Here is a 24,777-nt window from a genome sequence, read left to right on the forward strand (position 1 = left end):
AAGCAGTGGTATCAACGCAGAGTACTATATGAAGAAAGAATCATAGTTTATTATCGCAATTAAATTATCCACGGATATGTACACGTATACAGAGTGAGAGCGAGAGAGAGAATGAGAGAGAGAAAAAAATATAAACAAATGGTACGTATATATATTATTGCGATTATTATTATTTTATTATTACGATTATCATTATTATATATTATATATATATATAAACAAAAGTTATATTGAATATATTTTAGCGCTAGTTGATATACCTATTATATATAACGTCGTTGCAGTTTCGAGACGATGCGTCAGAAAACGAGGGCAAAAATAAAAAAAAAAAAAAAGAAATAAGTAAGAAAGGAGGGACGATTGCGAGGATCGATAGTTGCGAAAACAAAAAGATCGATTCGACCTCCGAAATTTTTGTAAATGTAATTAAATGCGAAAACGTGCATTGAATTAACATGTGCTTTTCATGCGGGATCCAATGTTTTATCGCGCAAGCAGTCTCCGGTTTGGTGCCTTTTTTAAGCGACATAAAATAAGAACAATGTTGAAAAAAAGAAAGAGATATGAAGATTGTAGAACGTGAGGTGAATGAAAATAAGGGAAAAAATAAGTAAATTGTTATATCGCGCGCGTATCCCTCTCCCTTCAAAGGGATGGATCGATGATCGCATTCTCAGTGCCAAATATAAAGGAGAAAGTCATTCTCCGAGAGGGCGAAAATTTAATAAGAAAAAAATAAAAGAAGACGAGAGAGAAAGAGAGAGAGAGAGAAGGCGAAAATTTTATAGAAAATTTTTCTAGAGCTGACGAGTCTTTTCTGACGCTGGGTAGATTTAGTATATTTTATATGCACTGATTGTTCGACTATGACTATCAATAATAAAAAGAACGGTGTTCAATAGATTGTAAAAATCAGAGAGTTTTTAAATAATGTCTCGCGTACCGATCACATATCGAATATATACAGGATCTCAAAAGAATAGTGCCACTATAATTAGGATTGCGAGAATCTAATTTCCCGATATTCGTCTTTTTGTGGAAAAATTTTAAATATTTAATCTTACGCGTACATAAGTTTTCCAAAATCCATAGATGTAATTAATCAAAACGTCAATCGTTTTTGCAAAATTTTTTATTAGTTTCTTTAGGGACATTCTGTATATATTCGGCGACTTTTCGAGTTCCGTGAGCGACAGAACCTATCGTCGAAAATGGAAGAAACTTGCGAAAAAAGTATTGTGCATTTTGTTAAAGTCAATTATGCGTAACATATCAACATATAATGAATAAAAAATGAGTAAAGCATAAGAGAAAGAGAGAGAAAGGAAGAAAGAGCATATTTGCCAAATGAATTTGCAATCGCGATCGGTGGAAAGTGCGACAATGTGTGTTTGAAAAGAGAAGAAGAAGCGGAAATATTACATTTTCCGCATTTCGTCTACAAGACGATGGCGACAAATTCGCATTTTTTTCTAATCCCGTTGACTCGAGAGGAAAGGTAACTACCAATGCCACTAACAATGTAGTGTTCGTATGTAGTAGTAATCGTTGTTTTTTTTTCTTTCTCAGTTCCATTTTTGCGTTATTGTTGAGTTATAATATCATGCACGTGAAGCCGTCAGTCTTGCTTTAACAAAAAAGAACATGTTTTCTGGACTACGAGATACATTAAATATTGAAAGAATTTTTTTTTTTTTGTTATACTGTTAAATATAAATAAATATAAATATAGAAAATTTCCAAAAATTATTAAATCAGCATATTAATTTAATAATTAATTATTTCCAATTAATTATTAAATTAATATGCTGAATTAAGTTGTTTATTGAATCGAGTTGCGAAAGAATATTTTATTAGTATTTTTTTTTTCTCCCTATGAGAATTAATAGCCAGAAAAAAAATGTTTACTAATTAAATTATATTTTATAATCTCTCTTATTAATAATGTATTATTAACAAAATCTGTTATATAATTTTATAATTTTATTTAATTCAATTTCTGTGGTCCAGATAACGTCACCTCTGTTTTTAACATAACAATAAAGTGCCATACTCGGACGGCAGCGCAACTGTCGCGATTTCCTTTCAGTAGGACGCGAGTTTCACGTGCCGGCGACATTCTCATTAATATCATTTCAGAATTCGATATCCCGTGCATCTTAATTTTGTATGTATACATATTTTATTTGTGTACCGACACCGGATGTTAAGGGACCTCCCCGCACTCGTCACGAAGCACCCCGTTATTCTTAGCCAAAAATTACTTTTATTTAATTTCGTTTTAATGCACTATCATCTTATCGGCCGCTGCTGCAGCCGACATAATATTTGATATAATCGCATCATGTTATAAATGGCAATCTTTTTCGACTTTTTCTCGAAAGTTATTTTCAACTAGTAGAGATGTCTTCGGAGATCGCAAATGTCGATTTTTTTGTTGCGATCAATGAAATTTTTTTCATAATGCAAACATAAGGATCGACGTATTTGCAATAATTAAAAAGAGAAAGAGAAATTTTTTTATACGCGAGTGAAAAATTATTTCTCTAGAAAAAGATTACTGTTTTATGTAAAGGATTAAAAATCTTTTCTTATAATTTTTGAGAAAGGTTTATGATGTCGGAATTACAGCTGCCGAGAAGACGATCCTTAGACGTTAAGTTTCCTCCGTCACGGTTTGCTCGAAGAAACGACTCGATCCCGATGTTCTCCAGAGCGACTTTTAGATCTTTTCAAGTCCTGGAGGACTCGGGATTGTCGAGGAGTCGACTGCGACGAGAGGCCAGCGATTATTATTATTTTTTACAGACTTTTGTTTTGCATGTTGCGCATTGTTGTTTTATTTTCTTTTTCTCTCCGAAAAGGAGAGCAAAGAAATTGTGGAAAATAAGAAAACTATAAATATATATGTATATGTGTATATGATTTTTTGTTGCATTTATATTATTGTATAATATTTTTCATTTGTCGCCCCTTTGTTTTTCTCCTCGAATTTTTCCTTCTTGGTTCAATTTTTACATTTACTAATGTAAATTCTTCTTTCGTGAATTTTTGTTGGATTATTATATTATTAATAGATACACATACACCTGTGACACTTACAAAAGTATGACGCACATCACATATAATTGATAAAAAAATTGACAATTTTAAATCAATTAATTTATTTGACATTAGCATCTTTTCGTTGATATTCTGTCATTTTATCGCATTTTATGCCCCTCCCATATTTTTTATGAAAATTGTAAAACAAGTATGCGATGATTTTTATTTATTGCAGCGCTATACACAATTTTCTATTTTATGATTAATCTTAAGTTGACATCATTCAAACGTATTTTTAATTTTAGTTTTAAATCGTGATTATAATATTCGCTTTTATGATCATTAGGCAAAGTATTTAGATTATTTTGCATGTATCGATATATTTTTTTATGAAGTATCATCAGCTCTGTTATTTATTTATCACTCACTTTACGGCTTTTATATATAATGCACCGTAATTTTATCGAAGATATATTTTTTTGTTAGAAAAATGTGTATAATATTGATATCTTCGAAATAGAGAGAGATAATTTTTTTGAAACCTCTATATCCTTGGAGAAAGTATCGATAATTTCGAAAAAAGAATAATTTTGACAATATCTTTAGAGCAAATGATTATACGAAGAATAAGAATAATATAAAAAAACAGTATAAAACACTTTTTTTCTTAAAGTTTCAATTAACAATAAAATTGACTGGAAATAGTATTTTTTTGTCATATTGACCCTTTTAAGAATAAAATCAAAACACATTAAAGATCGTCGAAATCTGTATTAAATAATGTTGAGAGATACTTTTGAAGAAAGCGCGAAATATATATATAATTTATATATTTGTGCAATATTTGATAGTGAATTACTAGAAATGTCGATACTTGATTAAATTATTACTTATACATGAAATCTTGAATCAATTTAATTCGACTAGCACTTACTAATTATAATCTTTCCGCAGAGTTCTCATCGAACAAATCGGATAACGGCAACGAGACCTGGAAAGAGAAAACCCGTGGCCTGAACCAGGGTTCCTCACCGGCTGCGATGGACATATCGTCGTCTCCGAATTCTTCGTCGTCCTCGTCATCGTCAAACGCACGGGCGAGCACGTCGTCGTCGACAACGACAACGAACGCTCTACCGACGACGACAAACGCGGGCGCGACATCAACGACGACCAGCGCGGGTAGTGGCACGCTGACCCGGAGCTCGTCGGCGTCGCCAGCTTCCAGGACTGCAAGTAGCGGCGGTGCGAATACCACATCCGGCGCTGGCGCAATGTCAGCGCCTAGCGGCCGTCAGGCACCGAAGCGGCGGATGCGACGTCGCGCCACTTCGCAGTCCCAAGATCCGGCCGAACAGCTGACGGAGATGTCAGTGCGCGGCTTAAATCTCTTCCGTTACGCTTCCATCAACGAGGGCGTTTATCAGTGCACCGAATGCGCCAAGCTCGACATCCAGAAAACCTTCAAGAATAAATATAGCTTCCAGCGGCACGCGTTCCTCTATCATGAGGGTCATCAGCGCAAAGTGTTTCCCTGTCCGGTATGCGGCAAAGAGTTCTCGCGTCCGGACAAGATGAAAAATCACATGAAGACCGTGCACGACTGTTTTATGCCCAAGGATTGCGTCATGCCCTTCGGCTTTTATTTGCCTGGTGGACCTTAGCGGGCGGGGCGAGGGCGAGGTGGGCTGCCGATCGGCCCGGCGGCGGTTCAGAGGCACGCGAGGAGGCTCGGTGCCACCGCGACGTCTAGAAACGTGGCCGCGGCGGCCAGGGCGACGACCTTTAGGCGCGGCGGCCGCTCTTGAGCGATGCTTGTTTGGCAACGGGGTGGATGAATAGAGAGAATCGCGGGTGTATAAAGATTGAAGGATTTCAAAACGAAAGCAGCGCAATCTTGGAAAAATTAATTGAAAAATAGAGTTTAGATTTATATAATATTTATCGAAATAGAGGAAAATGTGTGCGTATATGCATATAAGCATTTATACTAATGATTACATATCAAATGTACAAACTTTCAACTTTATTTGCATATAATTAACATTTTTCAAAATTGCAAAAATGAAAAAAATAATTCAATATTTTTCATTATGATTGCTACAGTAATTGCTGCTGCCTTTGTTAGTAGAGCTATCACGGACATATTGGCAAACAATTGGTAAGTAAGTAAATTGCTTTCCAGCAACAGAAATCTTGCGGAACAAGTTGCCGAAGAAAGTAAGCCAACCGTTGATTGAATATTATTATATTTAACATTTTATCTGCTCACTGTTGCTATCATCGCGTTTGCCGACATACGTAAGATATCCCATGCTGAAAAAAATTTGGACCAACCGCGTAGCCCATCTCACCCCCGCGATGACGGTGATGATCGATGATGATTCGTTTCGCCCTATCCTCCGTGAAGCAGAGGGTAAGAGACTTTCAAAGAGAAAGAGACGATGTTGTCCTTTGAGAAAATACGAAAGAACGAGCTCAAAGAGTCTAGAGAAGAAAGGGGAAGGGCCGATGATACGTGACAAAGACAAAAAAAAAAGAAAACAAAAAAAAACAGTCTTTAGCTTCCTATGTACATTAGTATTATATGATCCTTGAACTGTGCAATAACGAGCTCGATCCTCGTCGAATCAATTTAGATAGCACGCGAAGAGAAATTTTGGTACATTAGCGGAACAGTTTTTTTATAAATTATTTTATTTTCGATCAAAAATGTCGGAAGACATGTGATGATTAAGAAACAAAAGAAATGTGGTGATCAAGTCAAAATATGATTATCTAAAATATATAAGACAAAAATTATTGAAATCGTAACGATTAAATCGATAGAAATTCGCTTTCTACATTTATCACGAAACAGTGTCGTGATTCTTAAAGTCCTCGTATCAAATATTCGAGAAATCGAATATTGGTCTTCCAAGCAGCATCGAATTAAAAGCACTATTTCTTATGGAAGTATACTCAGAATCTTTAGAACACTTACGATATTCAAGTTGCTTCGAAAAAAATAAGAAATATTCATTTCTTAAGAGAGCTCGATTATTCGGGGTCCGAAACGAGAATCTGTGACTAAATGGCAAATTCTTTCCGCCGAAAAATGATAAATGACAAAGAAAAGATTACAATCTCAATATTATTTATCGACTTCTAACGTTTCATGAACAATACAAATACGAATCATTTTGATATGTCAAATATCTCTTTTGCCAGCAATAAAGAAAGAGATATCTTTTTAATTTTATATACACATTAAATATTCCAAGTTTTAAATGTTTTTGTTAAATTAGAATTTACTCGAAATTAAATATAAATTTAGAACAATTAATTGCCGATTTATATTACCTTAAAAAATTTAATTTATCAAAATTATTTTAATGTTGAAAACTCGATTTAGATTTGATTAAATAATGCATTCCTATTTTCCTATGGAATTTTTGCGCGCGATGCAATATATAAGAAAATTATTAAAATGAAGAGAAGCCAAATTATTGTTTCGTGAAACGAGCAGAATTAATATGTTAATTCTCTCTCGATATATACGCGAAAAAAGAGAAAACAAAAAAATAAGAAAACGGACGAGGAAGACAGAGAAGGGAGAAAGACGAGAGTGTATATTTATCGCTAAGTATATTAGTGTGGCTACGGAGAGAGAGAGAGAGAGAGAGAGAGAGAGAGAGAGAGAGAGAGAGAGAGAGAGAGAGAGAGAGAGAGAGAGAGAAGAAAAAAAGATTCGAAAGAATACGGGGAATATATCCTGTATAGTGTAATCTCGTCTGGTGTACAGGTTTCTTTCTTTTCTTTCCTATTTTTTTTTTTTTTGTTTCTCGAAGAAATGTATTATAGCATTATTGATTATTGATTATATTAACTAGTTACTTGCTATTATCAATTATTTTCGCACTTGCTATTGATACAACCGTAACATTATTTTTATTGTCACTGTTATTATATTACAGCTTATTATATTATTATTATTATTTTTGTCTTTATTATTATTATTGTTCGATAAGGATTATTAACTTTTAGCTCTGGACCAGCATGGATATAAAATTGGTTATTATTACACTAATTATTATTATTATATTAAATATGTAAGCGAATACACACATAGACGCACGCGCACATAGAGAGAAGACGTTATATGTTGTATATGTATACAGATATTTTGCGGAGACGCATACATAATGTATGGATCTCTTGTTTCATTTTTCCTTGCCTCCAAAAAAATCGAAACAAAGAGATCTATTTCCAATTCGAAATATCGTTGACAACAAGAGAGAAAAAATGAGGAGGAGAGAGAGTGAGAAGATGAGGGATGACACCAGCTGTCATTTAATTCTTCAAGAATTACGAAGACAAGTACAATTTCTGCGTGTATATTTACATCTCTATTAATGAATCGACCTCGCAAGAGCTTTCGAAGGAGCATCGAGAACCGAAAGCAGTATTTTCGTCTTCCGCATTGGTGTTATCCGTGTATGTGTGTGAGAGAGAAAGACAAAATGTGAAAATGTAAGTAAATGTGTATGTGAAAAAAGAGAGTTATTTAAAAGAATACATATATGTAGAGAAAGAGAAAGAGAGAGAGAGAGAGAAAGATATATATATATATATATATCATATGAGAGGGAATATGCACGTGTTTGTGATTTTTTTCTCAGTAGGAGTCCGCGATGCCTTTGCCTTCAGATATCAAAATTACATTGATAATTTTTCTGTTACACGAGACCACGTGTAATAATGTTTGCAAAAGAATGATTCGATCATCGTGGATCTTCCCTTCGTAAATTTCCGATATAAAATTCTAACTTTGTTTTATTCACGATGCAATTATTTTATTTAAGCCATAGAATTTTAAAATCATAGTTTTTTAAGTATGTATAAAACTTTATCTGCTGATACCACAAATCTGTGATGATGATTCTTTCTAAAAAGAAAGATTATGAAACTTTAAAAAATTTAAAAATAATTTTTCTTCAAAAAAATTATCTAATATTCCATATGTATTATTGAACAGAAAGTATCTTAAATTCGTTTCGATCAATTTGTTTAATTAATATTACGGACTAAAGACAATAATATCTCGAAGCAAGGGCTTCCGATAACGCGTCTAAGAACGCATATCACCTTTTCTCTCATTATCAGTTTTCCAAGGCGCGTCGCAAGCAGCGGCGAACTTACTTTTTACGGTTTTAGTTTCATACGATTACTATTATAAATATATTGCTACGTTACTACTATAGCGTTATTTGCTATTTTTTGACACATTAAATGTCAAATTAACGTTTATTATTTGATTTTCCAATTTTATTATCTGTAACATAGCAGATATTAGTTGGAGGAGCGCGCGAAATGCGTTTAGGCTTTAAAGAAGATGCGGCGCGTTCAGCGGAGCGAAACGCGAGACGTAGTAAAATGCGATTATATTATTAATATTATTAGTATATTATATATATATTATTCTATTCACACGATGCAGATATTTTATTTAAGCGTTAAATGGTACATATATTATATATAGACAGAGAAAGAGAGTTTTAAACGATAATTATGTCGCCCCTCTTCTATTTTTTCAAAATTTGTCATACGAAAAAAAGGGAAAGGATCGATTCGTTTAACAATCGTGCATAAATTTTATTCTACAAATTAAATTTACATTTGCGATTGGTTACAATTGATCGATTGCATGAGCACAATCAATAAATTTTCGAAGAATATGAAAAGAAAAAAGCGTATTTTTTTAGTAATGACGGTGAAACAAATTAATAATAAAAAAAAAAAAAAACTCGTACGTGTTATTCATACTATCGTGTCTCTTTCAATGTCTTCCGAAAACGAGAGAGAAGATTTATATCAATTTTTCATTAGCAGCGGGCATTTGCGAGAATTTTCTCCGACAACATTTTTATAAAATGATGTATAGAATCGAAAAAAAGGATTTAAGACAAAATTAAATTCTTTGAAATTTTAATCCTTCTAAGCATCTTATAATTTTTTGATTTACATTCCTTAAATAAAAAAATTATAGAATTTAAATTAATTAATTTACAAATTGATTAACATCAACTTGTATATATAATTATTTCAAATATTTTAATATATGCAATATAAACGTACATGCTCTTTTATAGAATGGTGATTTGTCGGAAAAAGTTTTACAGATATATCGCTGAACCGATTATTCTCGATGTAGCAATTGTGTCTGTAATAGGAGGAGGGGGCAGAGATTGTATGCATTTTGAAAGTGATTTATAAAAAAAATATACACACGTTGCGAATGAAAAAGAAAATCTATTATATTATATTATATTATATATATATTATATATATGGAAAAAAAATATATATATGTACGTGTACCACGCATATACATATATATGCATTGGAGAACAATAATACAGGTGAAGAATGCACACGTTCGCACATTATCGTTGTATGTCGCGGAATCTGTCCTATGATTATATACGTTTCGAATGTACCTATATGCATATCTTTGGTGCCTGGCGAGAAGAACGATACACACACAATCTAATAACGATTATTATCATATTTTTATTTGTTTTTATCTAATTGTAGTTTCTCTCTTTGTAACTTTTTGTGATATACATTGCAATAGTTTAGCGGAGTATGTCTCTTGTATTATTCTCCACTCTCTGCAAACATAACTCCTCGCGTAGATTTGTCGCGTGTCGAATTTTTTGTATACAGGGTGTATACTTCAGCGCATTTTTTCTTGATAAATCTTTATATCCAAGAAGAATATTGTGAGCTTTTAAAATGTAAGTCAGCTTGCGAGTTACAAACACACTCCAAGGGGTTAGCAAATTAAGTTTATTCCTAAACTTTATCTCTTGCACTCTTCCAAATTTATAATAAAGTTTATATTTATTTTAATTAGATCTTAATTTATTGTTTTAAATATAAGGCTATATAATATTAAAAATTGAAAAAAGAAAAAAAAGTACACTATTTAATTTTATAGACTAAAGAGAGAGAGAGAGCCCCTAACTAACTTGACATAATTAACTAACGATAAGCACTCTTAAACAAAATGTGAAATGGTACTCGATGCAAGAATTTGTCGATTATTTCTAAACTTATTCGGAGAGATTTAGAGATGCAATGTTAAATATTTAAATAATATTTTAAATAAAATTAGATACACTCAAAATTTTTCAAGTATTTTAGCATTGATTGGTATCAATTAGAATAAATGAATTGTTCTTGTCGAGGATTGGCTCCTCGTGGTATCAAGATCGGGTGTAACGGTGTTTGATTCAAGCTGTCTACCTTTTTTCTCATTGCATGTGCGATCGACAGATCAGTTGCTGCCGCAGCTGCCGAGTGACATCACCTTCGAAATCTGCAGCTCGTCGTCGCCGTCGTCGCCCGCTGCGCCGGCTTCGTCGACCCCGTCCTCGACGCATGACGGCGGCGACGACGAGGGTACCGGCGCTTTCATCAAGGCCGAGAGAATAGTCAGTGGCGTTCACTTTTTGACAGATCGCGCGGAGGAGGATCGGACCGACCTTTTGCTATCTAAATCAGAAGCCGGCGAGAGCGAGCCGGAGATCAGGAAGCAGGTTGGTTATCCGCGATGCGACTTTTCATTCCGACATGAAGATAGATCTAACTAGTTTCTGGATAATTTTTAACTTAATTCCTAAATTGTTATTTTGGATTTTAAAAATAAACGTTATTTTTCCCAAGCTGCTGGAATACCTCATTCAAAACGACGGTTCCGTAGTCTGCAAGTGGTGCGGCGAGGTGCTACCATCGCGAACTCGTTGGTACAGGCATAAGTACAAGCTGCACGTGTCGACTCAGGTGGCTCAACCGGCTCCGCTCTTCAAGTGCCATAGCTGTAACGCGTATTTTAAATCACGCAAAGGCTACATTGGTCACTTAAGTTCCCGTCACTCCGACAACGAGAACGATGAGAATCGCGAGGAGCCCGGCAACAAAAAACCTCGCAAGGTCTCCGATGTGAGTATTAAGACTTACACAGTATAGAATACAAGTTTTGCGGTGTGTGATTTGAATTTCTTATTCTATTATATTCCAAAATTTATTGTTGATATAGCACCCGATACTTTTCAGAAAAATATTGATATCACCTCTCTACTAGTTTAGAAAGTAATGAAAGTATCATTCGATATTGTCTTCAAAGCATTGCTATTGTATTTGAGGTATCTTTTCCAAAAAGTATCAATCATTTAATCCCAAAATTAATACAATATCCTGACGAGACAATATGTTATTATTATATAGATCGGCAAAGGTCCGGATTGGGAGCAACAACGGGAGAAGGAGGAGAAGCTAGTGGCGGATATAATTGATCGGGTAAAGCGGGAATGCGAGGCACAGGGCGAAACGGTAACGAGGCGCGGCTATTCCAGGAGATCCACCATCATGAATAGCTAAGGTTGCCGAGCCAGCCGCATCGGCAACCTTTTCGAGGCGCAATCATATCATCGTCGGGCGAGGCCCTCTTCGTGATCCCGAAGAGGACCGTTCGAGGTCGACTCGTTCGACCCTCCTCTATTGGACGCTCCCTTTCCCTTCTTCTTTTCTTACAAATATATAGATATCGACTTTTATTTTCGAAACGTAGAGAACGGCATAGTGATTTCTTTAAATATGATAAGGAAAATCACAAGAAGGAAAAGGGCCGAAAGGAGCTCGAACGTCTTCCGGGCTCGCGAAGAAGATACGTTCCTGATAATCGAACGAGCTATACGTTCGGGTGATGTAAAAATAAGGGACACGGCTGCGTATATTTTTTTTTCCAGCCAGCTGTGGATGACGAACGTCAACGATGATGTTCTCTCGATCGCTGCGATCGATCTTTGTAAATAGACAAACACCTTTTTTCGTCTCGTATCAGCGAGTTGCAAAAAGAACTCTTGATTATTCGACGAGAGCGAGCGAAAAAACCGTCACAGATTTATCGTAATCTCATTTTTTCAAATTTATCGTTTTATTAATATAAAATCTTATTATATTTTTTAATTTAAATATAATTACCATTATAATTGCAAAATTAATTTTATATTAGCAAGAAGAGTAAGATGAAATAATATCGAAAAGAGTGTAATCAAAACGAATAAGACAAATCTTTGCGCGATCAAAGTTAGAGATAGTTAAAATTCTATAATTAACTACATGAGAAAGAAAGAGAGTTAAATTTTTGACAAATATATTTTAATCTAGAACTTGGAGCAAAAATTGACAAACGATATCAAAGTAACCTTCTTAGAAATAGCAATAGATATAGAATTTTAGCTTCTAGATCCTTTTAATCTTTAATTATATATTATAAAATTTTTTTTTATATTTATATTTTTCATTTATTATGATCCATCTAAAATCGCATAATCGAGAGTTCTCTGCACGCTGCTTTGTTACGAGAGAAGAGCTTTCCTTCCAAAAAATAAACGAGAGAGAAAGGAAGAGAGAAAATTCAGTGCCAAATGTACATCTTCCCAGGCGCACGGAGATTGTTTGCTCAACAAGTGCAACTGTACTGTAACAATTTTTTGTTTTTATTAATTTTTTGGTGACGTGCGCTTAGTCCCTAATACTGCGTGTCCGTGCAATGCCAATAATGATGCTCATGCGATAGTAAGAGCACATGATATTTTCGCCAAAAATAGAGAATTAATTATTTTAAAAATCAATTAATTAAATAAATTAATATCAATTATAATATAAGTGTAATATATTAAATGAGAAATGTAATTTTTTGACATTGCGATACAATATACGACATATAAAGAATAGAGAATTGAAAGAAATCTTATCAACACATATACGGGTACCGATATTTAATTATATTTACTCAATTATGCAATTTCAGTCATGTCTCACAAATATAGACGATTATTCCTGTGAAGACACGCAGAAGTTGCGGACAAGCACGCTATTGCATTCGGATAATTAAATTGACACGATTATTAGTGTCGCTAGCGGAACACTAGATAGATTCATAGATAGATAGGTAGATAGATAGATAGACGAATATATCTGTGCGTGCGTTTAATCGTAAAAGCACATTTTCAAAAAAGATCTTTCGAGAAAAAAAGTTTAAAAGTAATTATATATCAGAATACATAATATTTTTAGCAATAATTTTTATAATTATAAAAATTCTCTTATATATTTGCATATCAAAAAATTTCAAAGTTAATACAATAATTTTATGTTACTTTTAAAGATAAATTTTTATTATTGTATATATATGGATTTATTAAATATTTTATATAAATTGCCCTTGTGTGTGAGAAAGAAAAAAATATCAAACTCTCTTTGAATAATTTTTATGAATTATTTTTGCTTTTATTCGGTTTTTTATTCATTTTAATACCTTCCTCGAACATATGGACTTTTATGATCGAGCGCACGTGATGTCTACAAATAAGTGATGATGTAATGCGCGCTGATCGACCGAATGTGTGCAGTGGGCACATTATATTCGTATATTAATCTCGCTGAAATATTCCAAGAAAGTCTGTCCATTTTTTCGAAAGTATTTTAATCTCTACTATCTTGTCTTGTGCACCAATTGGATACAACACCATAAAAATCGCGTTACATCGCGCGATATACATATATATATATATATATATATATATATATATATATACACACACAAACAAAAGTATACAAGGACTAGCTTAAGTTCGGTGCTAATCGGATGAGATAAAAAGAACACACACACACACACACAATAAGATATACACGTACACGATATACAAACGTTTCCTACACACAAATGCGCGCTTCCTTAATTAGACGCGTAGAAACGCGTCGATTCATTACGTCGAATCGTAATCACGGCAGCGGAGTCTTCTGATCTCACGCGTCGAACATTACAATCGTATATAGATGGATGCGAATGTGAGAGAATATATTTGCTGGTGCGCGTTGCATACCAATCCGGAGTCTCTCTTGTGCAAAAGATCATACGAAGGCTGTGTTTAGTCATAAACGCGCTGTTAAATACCTAGAAAGCAAAAAATGATTACAAATTCGAGCAACGTGTATACTAGTGAAGGATATTCTCTGATAAGCTTTGGTTCGTCGAAACAGAATGCCGCCTCCTGCTTATCTCCCTCTCTTAATTAATTTAAAGATACTATAATTTCGCGATTCAATTAAATGATAGAAAAGAATTTAAATTATAAGAATGAATATAATAGAATAACGAAAAAAAATTGATGAAAAAAACATTTTAAAAATTACATTATTATTACGTGATCACTCGTTGTCTTCCCTCGGACGGATTTTTCTCTTTATTCTTACATCTCTATATTAAATTATTATAGAATCAAATATATAAACGTTATTAAAAAAATTTCGACTGTAATCTGCTAATGAATTATTAACGCCAATAGTGAATAAAAATATACAGATTTCGCGAAAAGAAAAATTCTGCCTACATAGAATGAAAGAGTTACATGAAAAATCTCTCTATACATATATATATATATATATATATCAATCTTTCAAAATTTTAAAAAGATTTAAGAGACAAATATTGTTTATTGTTTATTCAGATAAAAAAGATTAGTAATTTGTATCTTTTTTATCTGAATAAACAATAAACAATATATATATATATATATATATATATATATATATATATATATATATAGCCGCAGATGAGATATTTTGTACTATTTTAGAGTCTATACGTATACACAAAATCGCAGAAAAGACTTGCATTTGATTTTGTTTTAAATTTGTCACTCGACATTGTGCCAATTGCAAGATTTATAATGGATTTTAGAATTATCATAAGATATTATTAATTCTAAAAATCAAAATAGAACTTTTTAGCTTAAAGACAGTGCTTCCTCATAAAAATAGCGTAATGCTCTTATCGATGACCCCTTGCATATTGATAACATTTTGGACCTTCCATAGTAGAATATCAACCGTCTTCCATAATATCGCGTTACACACATAAATACATATATTCTCTGATTCATATTATAAGAAAATAATCTTCCTTAACATTTCATCCTTATCCCTTTTTAAAAATGATAATAAATTCCACTTTTTTGCACAAAAATAAAAATAAAAGGAACAGAACCAATCTTGAAACAGTTCTAGTTTTAAACAGAGAGATTAAAAAAATTTAATATATTACAAATTTCTTTTCTTTTTCGATATTTTTTAAATTGAATATTCTTCTTTTATAAGATTTAATTTGTTTACATCTTTTATGTAGAGAGTAAATTGTGATGTATAATTAAAAGTGATTTGATTATTAGTAATGTTTACGTTTTTATGCGAGATCTAATCAACAAACAAAATTAATTAGGGCTGGGAGGCATTAGAATGGCGGCATACACTCTTCAAATCTTCCATAATAACTCTTAAATGTTAAATAATACTAATCATAAGGTGTAAGAAGGCTGAGCTCCTGCAAACTGAGCGCAATTTGATGTGAGCTGGGAATACTTTCGTGCGAGGAAATAAATTATTTATTTGTTTACAATAAACGAGGTGCAATTCGCGGTACGGGCGGCTCGCGCGATTTCTTCAATAATTACAATATTGACTATTGTACGAGTCGCTCATTTTCAATACCCGCTATTATATCTAATGTTACGGAATAAAATTAACTATTCTTCTTAGATTTAAAAAAAAAAAATTAAACGCAGTTTGAAAAAATAAGTAGTATTTTTCTTGTGAACTTGTGAACAATAGACTTGTGAAAAAAAAGTTCAGCATTTTTAATATTCAATAATTTTCGTGTTCAGGATTTTTTGCCGTTATTATTATCAATATCACTCAACAACGATCACTAAATAAAGCATTACTGTTGTATATTTTAGAATAACTGAGAAATCATTTTTATGTTGGATATTTTTTAATAAAAATTTTCTCATTTGAAAGAAGATGTACAATCGCGCGCGAAGCTCTTATATATTAATATATAGAATATATTTTAATATATTAAAACTGAGTAATTTTTCTGTACTCAACTTTTCCTTTAGTCTTCACCAATTTTAAGAATTGTTATTGTTATATTATTTTAAGAAATTGACGCGTAGAAAAAAAATATCATTGTACGTGCAGAAATAAATTTCGATTGGAAAAGCGAATCATAGAAAATATACATAATCATAGCAGTGCGAGAAGAGCACGTAAAATGTTTAACGATAAGTTAAATTAATTAGAGTTTAAACTGTGATTAAAACACAGAGATAACTTAAAATATCGAGACTCCACTGTATTAATTTGATTATAGCTCAAATTTTGGAGCAATTTTTGGAAACAGCGGTTTTTGGAAATACGTAGCTCGTATAAAAGGTGATTATCGTTGTAAATAACGCAGTAAGTGCGAACGCCCGTAAATATGAACCGTCTAAAAAGTGAATAAAATGTACGTATACGTACTGTAAAAAGGAGAATTCTTGTAGTACTTACAATCGTCAGCGAAGGCTAACGGGATGTATCGTGCATTATGTGTCGGGAAGGAAATAAAATCAAAATCGATCGATCGAGAATTCTTGTCTCTTTATCTGCCATCTCTGTCTGTCTGTCTCTCTCTCTCTCTCTCTCTGCCTTGTCCATCTCCATTTATGTCCTACCAAAAAAAAAAATATTATATTGCTAGCTATATCGTCTCATCCGTTCGAGATCACTGATAATTGAAATGTGAATTATACTGATTTCTATATAGAAAGATCTGTAAATTCGTTTATTCAGTGATCAAAGTTTGGGCTGAGAAACATCAGAATAAAATATGGAACCGCGAAACTATATATATAATTTATTTGTTACAAGAAAAGAACAAAATTTACATTTTATACTGACCTGAATATCTTGACTTGACTTGGATTCTTTGAAGAAAAAAACGATCCAATACGTATTACTTCATTTATTTTATTTACTTTTACACGATGCCATTATTTGTACCGTCTCCGCGTCTTTGCTCAAACTTTTCTCAAATTTTCAATCTTCCGCCGAGATTCTTCCAAAATCATATAAATTTCTAGAGAGGAAAATGTCTATCCAACCGTAGGCTTCTCCCATAAATAAAAAATAATACATAGATACGATGATAAGATTTGGTAATATCTTTCTCGTCGTCCGATTAGTTGCTATTGCGAGAAATCCTAGAAATTTTCTATTCGATAGCCAATCGTTACGTCGTACGACAGATGCAACGCGATATCTTGAGCAACGAAAATGTCACTAAAAAATAAATTCTCTCATTGGATACGGTGCGGATCTCCTATAACCTCATCTGTAACTGTTTACACCGCTATTTCGCGTCCATACCATTCGTCATCTTCATTTTCGCTATCACCACACATACAATACGTATCATCTCATATCGCCACCCTTCGATCACGTTTGCGTGTGTATAAATTTCGGCATGTTCCGCGCAGACAACCAACAACGCTGGTCGTGAGTGTTTGCGAGTGGTGCGAAGAGGAGGATGAAGATGCTCTGGACGTCGATGATCGGCATGATACTGTCCAGCGTGCTGGCTGTCACCGCCGCCTTGCATTCCTCGACCGCTTTGAACGGCGGCGGTGATACCCTTGCTCATCACGGCCGTTGCGAGCCCATCACCATCAATCTCTGCATGAACATCCCGTACAACGAGACGATCATGCCGAACTTGATGAATCATCAGAAGCAGGAAGACGCCGGCCAGGAGGTACACCAGTACGTACCGCTCGTTAAGATGAAGTGCAGCCCGGATCTACGTTTCTTCCTATGCACTGTCTACGCGCCCGTCTGCACCATCATCGAGAAGGCGATACCGCCGTGCCGTTCGCTTTGCGAGAGCGCCCGTTCCGGTTGCGAGGGGTTGATGAACAGCTTCGGTTTCGCATGGCCAGAGGCTTTAGATTGCTCCAAGATGCCGGAAAACGACGGCACGGAGCTCTGCGTGGGTAACAACGAGACTGCGACGCCTAGAGAACCAGTCGTACCAGTTTATCCTCCGCCCCGTATGCCAGTAGCCGAGTTTCAGCCAACTTGGAACGAGGGTCCTAAGCCTTACGGCGGTAGTGGTGGTTTCGCTCTAGGTGCCAGAGACTTTGGCTTTGTCTGTCCTGTCCAGTTTAAGATTCCTCATGGATTAGGGTATTCGCTAAAGGTTGGAGACAAGGTGGAACCTGATTGCGGGGCACCTTGCGACGGCATGTTCTTCACCGAAAGGGAGAGAAGATTCTCGAGAGTGTGGGTCGGTACTTGGGCTTCTATTTGTGCAGCTTCATGTTTCTTCACTTTCCTGACATTTCTCATCGATACGGATAGATTTAGGTAAAGTTTTTCTTTTTTTAGAGATTAAACTAAGTAGTACTTTTGTGGAATGTATCGTGCGACAAGTTTACGCATTGCATAAGAAAGTATTGTTGAAGTAGATAGTGCCATATTAAATTATTGATAATTTTTAACATATGTTGCAAGATTTGTCGATAGAGTAAATAAATTAAATAAATTTATATTAATATAAATACACACACATAGGCTTTTAGTTATATGATCAATGAAAACAAAGGAGTTTAAGAGCTTGTGACTTGTAGCTATTATTGTATACAACAGAAAAATACTACAAAATATAAATTCTTGCAAAATATGCAAAGAAAAATTGTCTGAAATAAATTTAATTATTTCAATTTCTGCACAGGTATCCCGAGAGGCCCATTATTTTCTTGTCCGTATGTTATCTGATGGTAGCATTGGCTTACGTGATTGGTTGGGCAGCGGGCAATTCCATATCCTGTAGAGAGCCATTCCCACCACCTATGGGTATTCGAATACAGATGGCATCGACGATCACGCAGGGTACCAAGCATGAATTGTGCACTGTACTCTTCATGGTCCTCTACTTCTTCGGCATGGCGTCAAGTATCTGGTGGGTCATCCTTACTCTTACGTGGTTCCTAGCTGCTGGATTAAAGTGGGGACATGAAGCGATCGAGACCAACTCACAGTACTTTCATCTGGCTGCCTGGGCTGCTCCGGCCGTGAAGACTGTTACTATCTTGGCGATGGGAAAAGTGGAAGGTGAGAAGAGATAACTAAAAACAAATAAACTTTATATGAAAATGTAGATATAAAATGGATAATTGCTTTATGCCTTCTTCTTTTAATGACAAGCATATTAAAAATAAAAACTAATCTCATTTTCAGAATTTTAGTCATTGGTTTAATAATTAATTATATTTAGTTATAATAATTAAAGGAAAAAAGTTTTTTTATTTCATATTATTTTCATTAATTTTATATTTATAAAAAAAACACCATATATTCTATATACTTTTATCTAATTTATATATATATTTTTTATAGGCGATATATTATCTGGAGTTTGCTACGTCGGTCTTTGGAACGTGGAGGCTCTTCGGGGTTTTGTACTGGCGCCGCTATGCGTCTATCTTTTACTTGGTACCGCGTTCCTTCTAGCGGGTTTCGTCTCGCTCTTTCGCATCCGCACAGTGATGAAGCACGACGGCACAAAGACAGATAAGCTTGAAAAACTCATGATTCGCATCGGGATTTTCTCCGTGCTCTACATCGTACCTGCCTTGATCGTAATCGCCTGTCTCTTTTATGAGCAAACGTATTTCGATCAATGGATGCTTACGTGGAACATGGAAATGTGCTCACGTCCGGGTCCGCAATCTCTCTATTCATTGCCGTGCCCGGTTGGTGAACGCACACGCGATCTTGGTCGCAGACCAGAGTTCGAGGTTTTTATGATTAAATATCTCATGGCGATGATTGTCGGCATAACCAGCAGTTTCTGGGTATGGTCCAAAAAAACGCTCACTAGTTGGCAGCAATTCTTCCATCATATACGAGGCCGCCGTGCCGAGGCCTATGTTTAAAACCGAAGAGCTTTGCTCCCACTAATATCTCTATATTCCTTTTATAATTCCAAGAAATCAGTAAACTTTAAAATGATCATAATGATTGATGAAATTTTCAAAAACATTTTGATAAGGATAAACTAATGTTTTCCAGAATAGATTTTTATGTAGATTTTTGGGATTAAAAGGGTAAGAATATTTTCAGAATAGAAGGAGACGTTTATGATCGCGAGTTTTATAATAATGATGCTAAAACGTAAATACGTTCATTAATTAAATCGATGGTCGCATTAGCAGGAGTAATACTGGACTTCTCAATGTTATGTTTTTTTCTCATAATGTAAAAAATATCATTTTTCATTATAATCAGTTAGTATTACAATCAGTATCCAATCATTAGCTTTTAACAAAAATATTAATCATTATTTAAAACATTGACGGAAATCTAAAAATTCTCGTCCAATCTCTTTTACATATTTTATTTATATATGTACACATTATTTATATTATAATTACTTTGCAGTCTTTCTAACTTTTGGGAACTCCTATTTTATAGTAATCAAATCAGGTTTGAATCAAGCTGGCAATAATACTTCATATATACTTTATAGTTCCCTCATGAATAATTAAAGGCATTAATATGCATCGCGGTGCCAAATAAGTTTTTTGTCTTTGATGTTTCTCTATCGTGTGATCTATGGCCCTGTGAGATATTCGGACTAAATGTTAGTCAGTTTAAAAGTATTACTATACATAACGGTTTTTTTTTTTTTTATATAGAGTAATCTGGTTTTTCTTTATTTTTTACAAATGTGACTATGTTTAAATTAAATGCTGTATTCAAATGCTATAGCAGACAAATCAAATGTTCAAAGTTTTTAAAGCAGCTAATCGGAACTGAGAATCCGATAATATAAGGATTAAGATTTTAATAGAATTCGGTTGAATGTATTTAATGCGCACTAGTGCATATTATATTGTACATAAATTAATATAATACACATATTAAACAATTGGATTCTCTAAATGTGTTCAGCATAAGTTATTGCATTATGTTGCAGAATACATATTAAACATTTTCAATAATCAGATACTTATATATTATGGTTTTAATATATCTACATAACTATTAAATATGACAAGCTTTAGTTTACACCAGTGCACATAATCTTTGCATCTAATCGAATTCTTCAGTATAAGGATTAAGATCCACAGATTTTAATAATCGTGAATTGAATTTCATACTGCCAAATTTTTCCGAATTCTGCTTTTATTTGATAGAGAACTGAAATCTATTACGCTTAATTTGTATGAAGCGCACTTAGGAAAATTTAAAAAATGCAATAATACTCGAGCGAAGACTTTAACGGCATGGCAATTCCGGCTATACGTTTTTTTTTTTATTTTTATATTCGTTAAGGATAAACTTTTTTGACGATCGATCCTTTTTCTGCGCGATAAATTTATATTATGGTCTGGACTATATATAATAGTCGAATACCGAAATCGCGTCTCGAATTTCAACGAGATTAGCTTGTAAGATTTGCTCGTAAGTGTGCTACTTTAGATTTATACCAACGTTGTATATAATTATATGCGTTCTTTAATTCTACTCTACTCCATGTATTATAATATATTTTTAAAGAACTCTGTACATATATATACATCAACATATTACGTATGATTAAACTTGCGCGAAATAACCGCGAATTCGTCCAAACTGAAATTGCCGAGCTTTTGTCTACAAAAATTTCGTGCTACATACAAATGCGATACGCATTTGCGTGATCATTATAATATTGTGACACGTGCGAGTATATATCGACTTTATCGAATACGCAAGATATAAATTTTATGGTCGCTATATTCTTTATATAATAAACAAGAAATGCATATACATATACATATATATATATATATATATATATGTATGTGTATGTGTGTGCAAATTTTAATTTGCTTTGCCTTAACAGTTTATTTACAGATAATTTTTTTTATAATAGATTATGTAGAAATATTCGATTATAAATATGTGCCTATACCACCTATACCACCATAATTATATTAAAAGATTGAGGCTTTACAAATTATACAGAGGAAGATAACAGAGTTTTGCTTATCTCGATTTAATCCAGCAACAAGATTCTATATTATTAAATTTAGGCATTTAAATTTATACAAAATATACGAATCGATATTATATATATATATGACACAAATGTCATTAATGAAAAATTATGTATATACCATCCAATATTAGTAATTATTAATTATTATTATAAATTTTTTTTTATAGCAATCTTTACAGTGTTTTATCGTTATACAGATCATCTCGTCGAAATACAATACGGTATATATACTTTAGTATACAAAAGATATTTTTAAAAAATAAATAATTATTATATGCGCCTTTACGAAGATGGTTTTACCTTCGACATCTTGAGCAAGCCTATTCTTCTCAGATGTTTTACTATTATTGGAGACACAGTCAGGGATATCGATATTCGAACGGGTGCAAATAGTTTATGAATGGTATACGCTATTACGAAGTCCGTTGAGGTTTTCAGTATTTTATCGACCTGCTCGTTTCCACCTGTCCACTTTTGCATGAAAGGCATCACATCGATCCCACTGAAATTGGAAATTCATGTCAATAAAGAAGAAATGATAAAGAATTTCTTTGAGACAGACTTTGAAAAGCAAAATAACAATTTAAAAGAATCGTATTAATAATGAAATAAAAAAAAATATATTATATGAAATGCAAAGAGAAAAAAATTTGTGTTAAATAGATGACTATGAGTAATTAATTATGTACAGTTGTGCTCCAGAAATTGTGCACACTTTGAAAATAGTTAGAAAATTTTTTTGTTGAATTGACGTTTTCATTAAAAAAATACATAATTTGTTATTAAAACTTTCTAATCTGAGTGTTTTTTAGCTGAAAGAAAATGTGTACAATTTCCACACGATTTTTCATGACTGACCTAATGACAACTATGTAACAACAACCGAGACTTATCAGCGAGATAGTAATGTGAAAGGCAAGGAGAGTGCCACCATAATCCCTCAACATCAGGCGAAATCTATCCCGTTTTGACATGCTCGCGATCGCCAGCGGTGTCGCTTGATCCTTTTTGACGCCCTTCGACGCCTGAGAGTCATCAGTCGAATAGCTCATTTTGGCGATATAATTCAGCCAATGTGTCGTTCGTAAAAGCGGACTCGTTATGAAGGCATTAGTTGCGGTACCTGAGCGATATAATGGCCTGACGTGAATTTCTGGCTTATAGATCTTTACAGAAGCTCGCACAGTTCTTATCTATCTTGAAGATCTAAGATTCTCAAGTGTACAAGAACCTTCGACAAAGCTTGTGCGACTATCCACATTGCTAACAATGCAATTAATTAATATAACAAGGAAATAAAAAGTCTGTACAAATTTTTAAACTGTCGTGAAAGTACTATCAATTTGTAGTATCAATCTTTGAATCCTAATAAAGTAAATTCTTAGATTCTTAAATGTATGTAATTAAATATCGACAAAAGATTAATTGAATTAATTTTCAAAAAATTTGATATTAATTTTTTATATTAATAATGATAATTGAATAATTTATATATATATATACACACACATATATGTATAATTAATTGTCTCTATTCTTTTTATATATATATATATATATAGGTTCTTAAGCTCAAAGTATCAGAATATTAAATTTAGAATTCAAAATGTAAAAAGATGCAAGTCGCAAGGAAGCGAAGAAGGGGAAAGCACCTCTACCCTCCAGAATCCATTCAAAGGTCGCTCTTACACGACAGTCTACGATAGTGGGAGCGCTGCATGTCTTCGGCAATGTATTTGTCGTCGCGGGACCATTGTCCACCGGGCATGTTGAGATGCGTAGATCTGCCATGCGATGAGAAGGGCTTTGGTACGTTGCTCTGCATCGTGCCGTTTAGACTGACGACGCCAAAGCAATCGTACGAGTCCACGTGGCCGTTATCGCGGATCTTGGGAAATCCGGAGCTGTTGGCTGCGGACATGATTACACCGCCGTTCGTCTCGGCATATAGGGCAATATCGCGCACACGTTCCGGCGTGAACCGACTGGTTTCATTGGCGAAGATATCGCAGACGTTGCTCGGCAAATCGAGTATCGGCGGGTCCGGATAATGACGTACACTCGTCACGTGCAACGCCTGCTGCTTCCGATGGATTGCCACTGGAATCGCATATTGTATTTCCAAAGATGCTACAATTTAAAAACGTTATATTATTATGTATTATAATATTATATTATGTTGGAATTATAATGAAAATATAATAAGATGAAAAAGAGTAATGATAAAATTATATATATTTGGCAATTCATGTTTTATATGATACATTATATATTGCAATATTTATATGGTAATATGATGAAAGATTATCTAATATAAAATTACTTTGTACCTGTCCGTGAAACGCGAACTAAAGTATTTAACATGTCCAATGTGCCGATTCTCGACAATGCCATTGTCGGATCCGTCAAATATTCAAGATTGCGTATAAAAAACACTAAATGCTGTTAAAGATTAATAGAATAATTTGGAAACGGGGGAAATAATTTTGACTGCACTTCGTCTCGGTTGTAAGTTATAACCTTATAACCGTAGACAATAACATGATATCGTCTTTCTCTTTTTAAAGCCAGCTGCACATGATGCGTTAGGTGTAAAATAATTTTCATCGAATCAAAATAAAAAGAACACAGATATCTTTGTCCCGATTGGTCGATCAATCAATTGGTTGACCAATGAGAACAAGAAATCTTTGCACCTTCCGTTACGATTGGTCAATCGAATGTTACTCTACTTCACGAGTGAATTTTCGAACGCTA

At 33.7% G+C, this 24,777-nt stretch overlaps 3 protein-coding genes across 11 annotated transcripts in view; 2 read left to right on the forward strand and 1 right to left on the reverse strand.

The window, feature by feature from the left end:
• The window catches only part of LOC138937077 (protein tramtrack, alpha isoform-like), a 51,397-nt gene extending 36,890 nt beyond the window's left edge, over window positions 1-14,507 (forward strand). For 8 of the 9 annotated variants that reach the window (XM_070302976.1, XM_070302973.1, XM_070302975.1 and 5 more), the window contains one exon: window positions 4,000-6,743. In XM_070302976.1, the coding sequence (XP_070159077.1) occupies window positions 4,000-4,709 (710 nt within the window). In that variant the 3' untranslated portion in view covers window positions 4,710-6,743. Of the gene's footprint in view, window positions 1-3,999; window positions 6,744-10,364; window positions 10,628-10,754; window positions 11,031-11,315 lie in introns of those variants that run through there. The other variant, XM_070302980.1, reaches the window with a different exon arrangement.
• Window positions 14,508-17,313: 2,806 nt separating this feature from the next.
• Window positions 17,314-22,688, forward strand: Fz (frizzled class receptor). The gene is made up of 3 exons (XM_070302835.1): window positions 17,314-18,338; window positions 18,706-19,085; window positions 19,371-22,688. Exons 1-3 carry the CDS (start codon window positions 17,503-17,505, stop codon window positions 19,907-19,909), a joined length of 1,755 nt encoding a protein of 584 aa, XP_070158936.1. The 5' UTR covers window positions 17,314-17,502; the 3' UTR covers window positions 19,910-22,688.
• On the reverse strand, window positions 21,836-24,565 carry LOC138936996 (uncharacterized). The gene is made up of 4 exons (XM_070302838.1): window positions 24,351-24,565; window positions 23,710-24,150; window positions 22,879-23,143; window positions 21,836-22,522 (listed from the first exon to the last, which is right to left on the reverse strand). Exons 1-4 carry the CDS (start codon window positions 24,412-24,414, stop codon window positions 22,303-22,305), a joined length of 990 nt encoding a protein of 329 aa, XP_070158939.1. The 5' UTR covers window positions 24,415-24,565; the 3' UTR covers window positions 21,836-22,302.
• Between the last annotated feature and the right edge of the window lie 212 nt (window positions 24,566-24,777).

Source organism: Polyergus mexicanus, unplaced genomic scaffold, assembly GCF_030449975.1.
Source record: "Polyergus mexicanus isolate NDT 795.1 unplaced genomic scaffold, iyPolMexi1.0 SCAF_10, whole genome shotgun sequence".
NCBI classification, from domain to species: domain Eukaryota; kingdom Metazoa; phylum Arthropoda; class Insecta; order Hymenoptera; family Formicidae; genus Polyergus; species Polyergus mexicanus.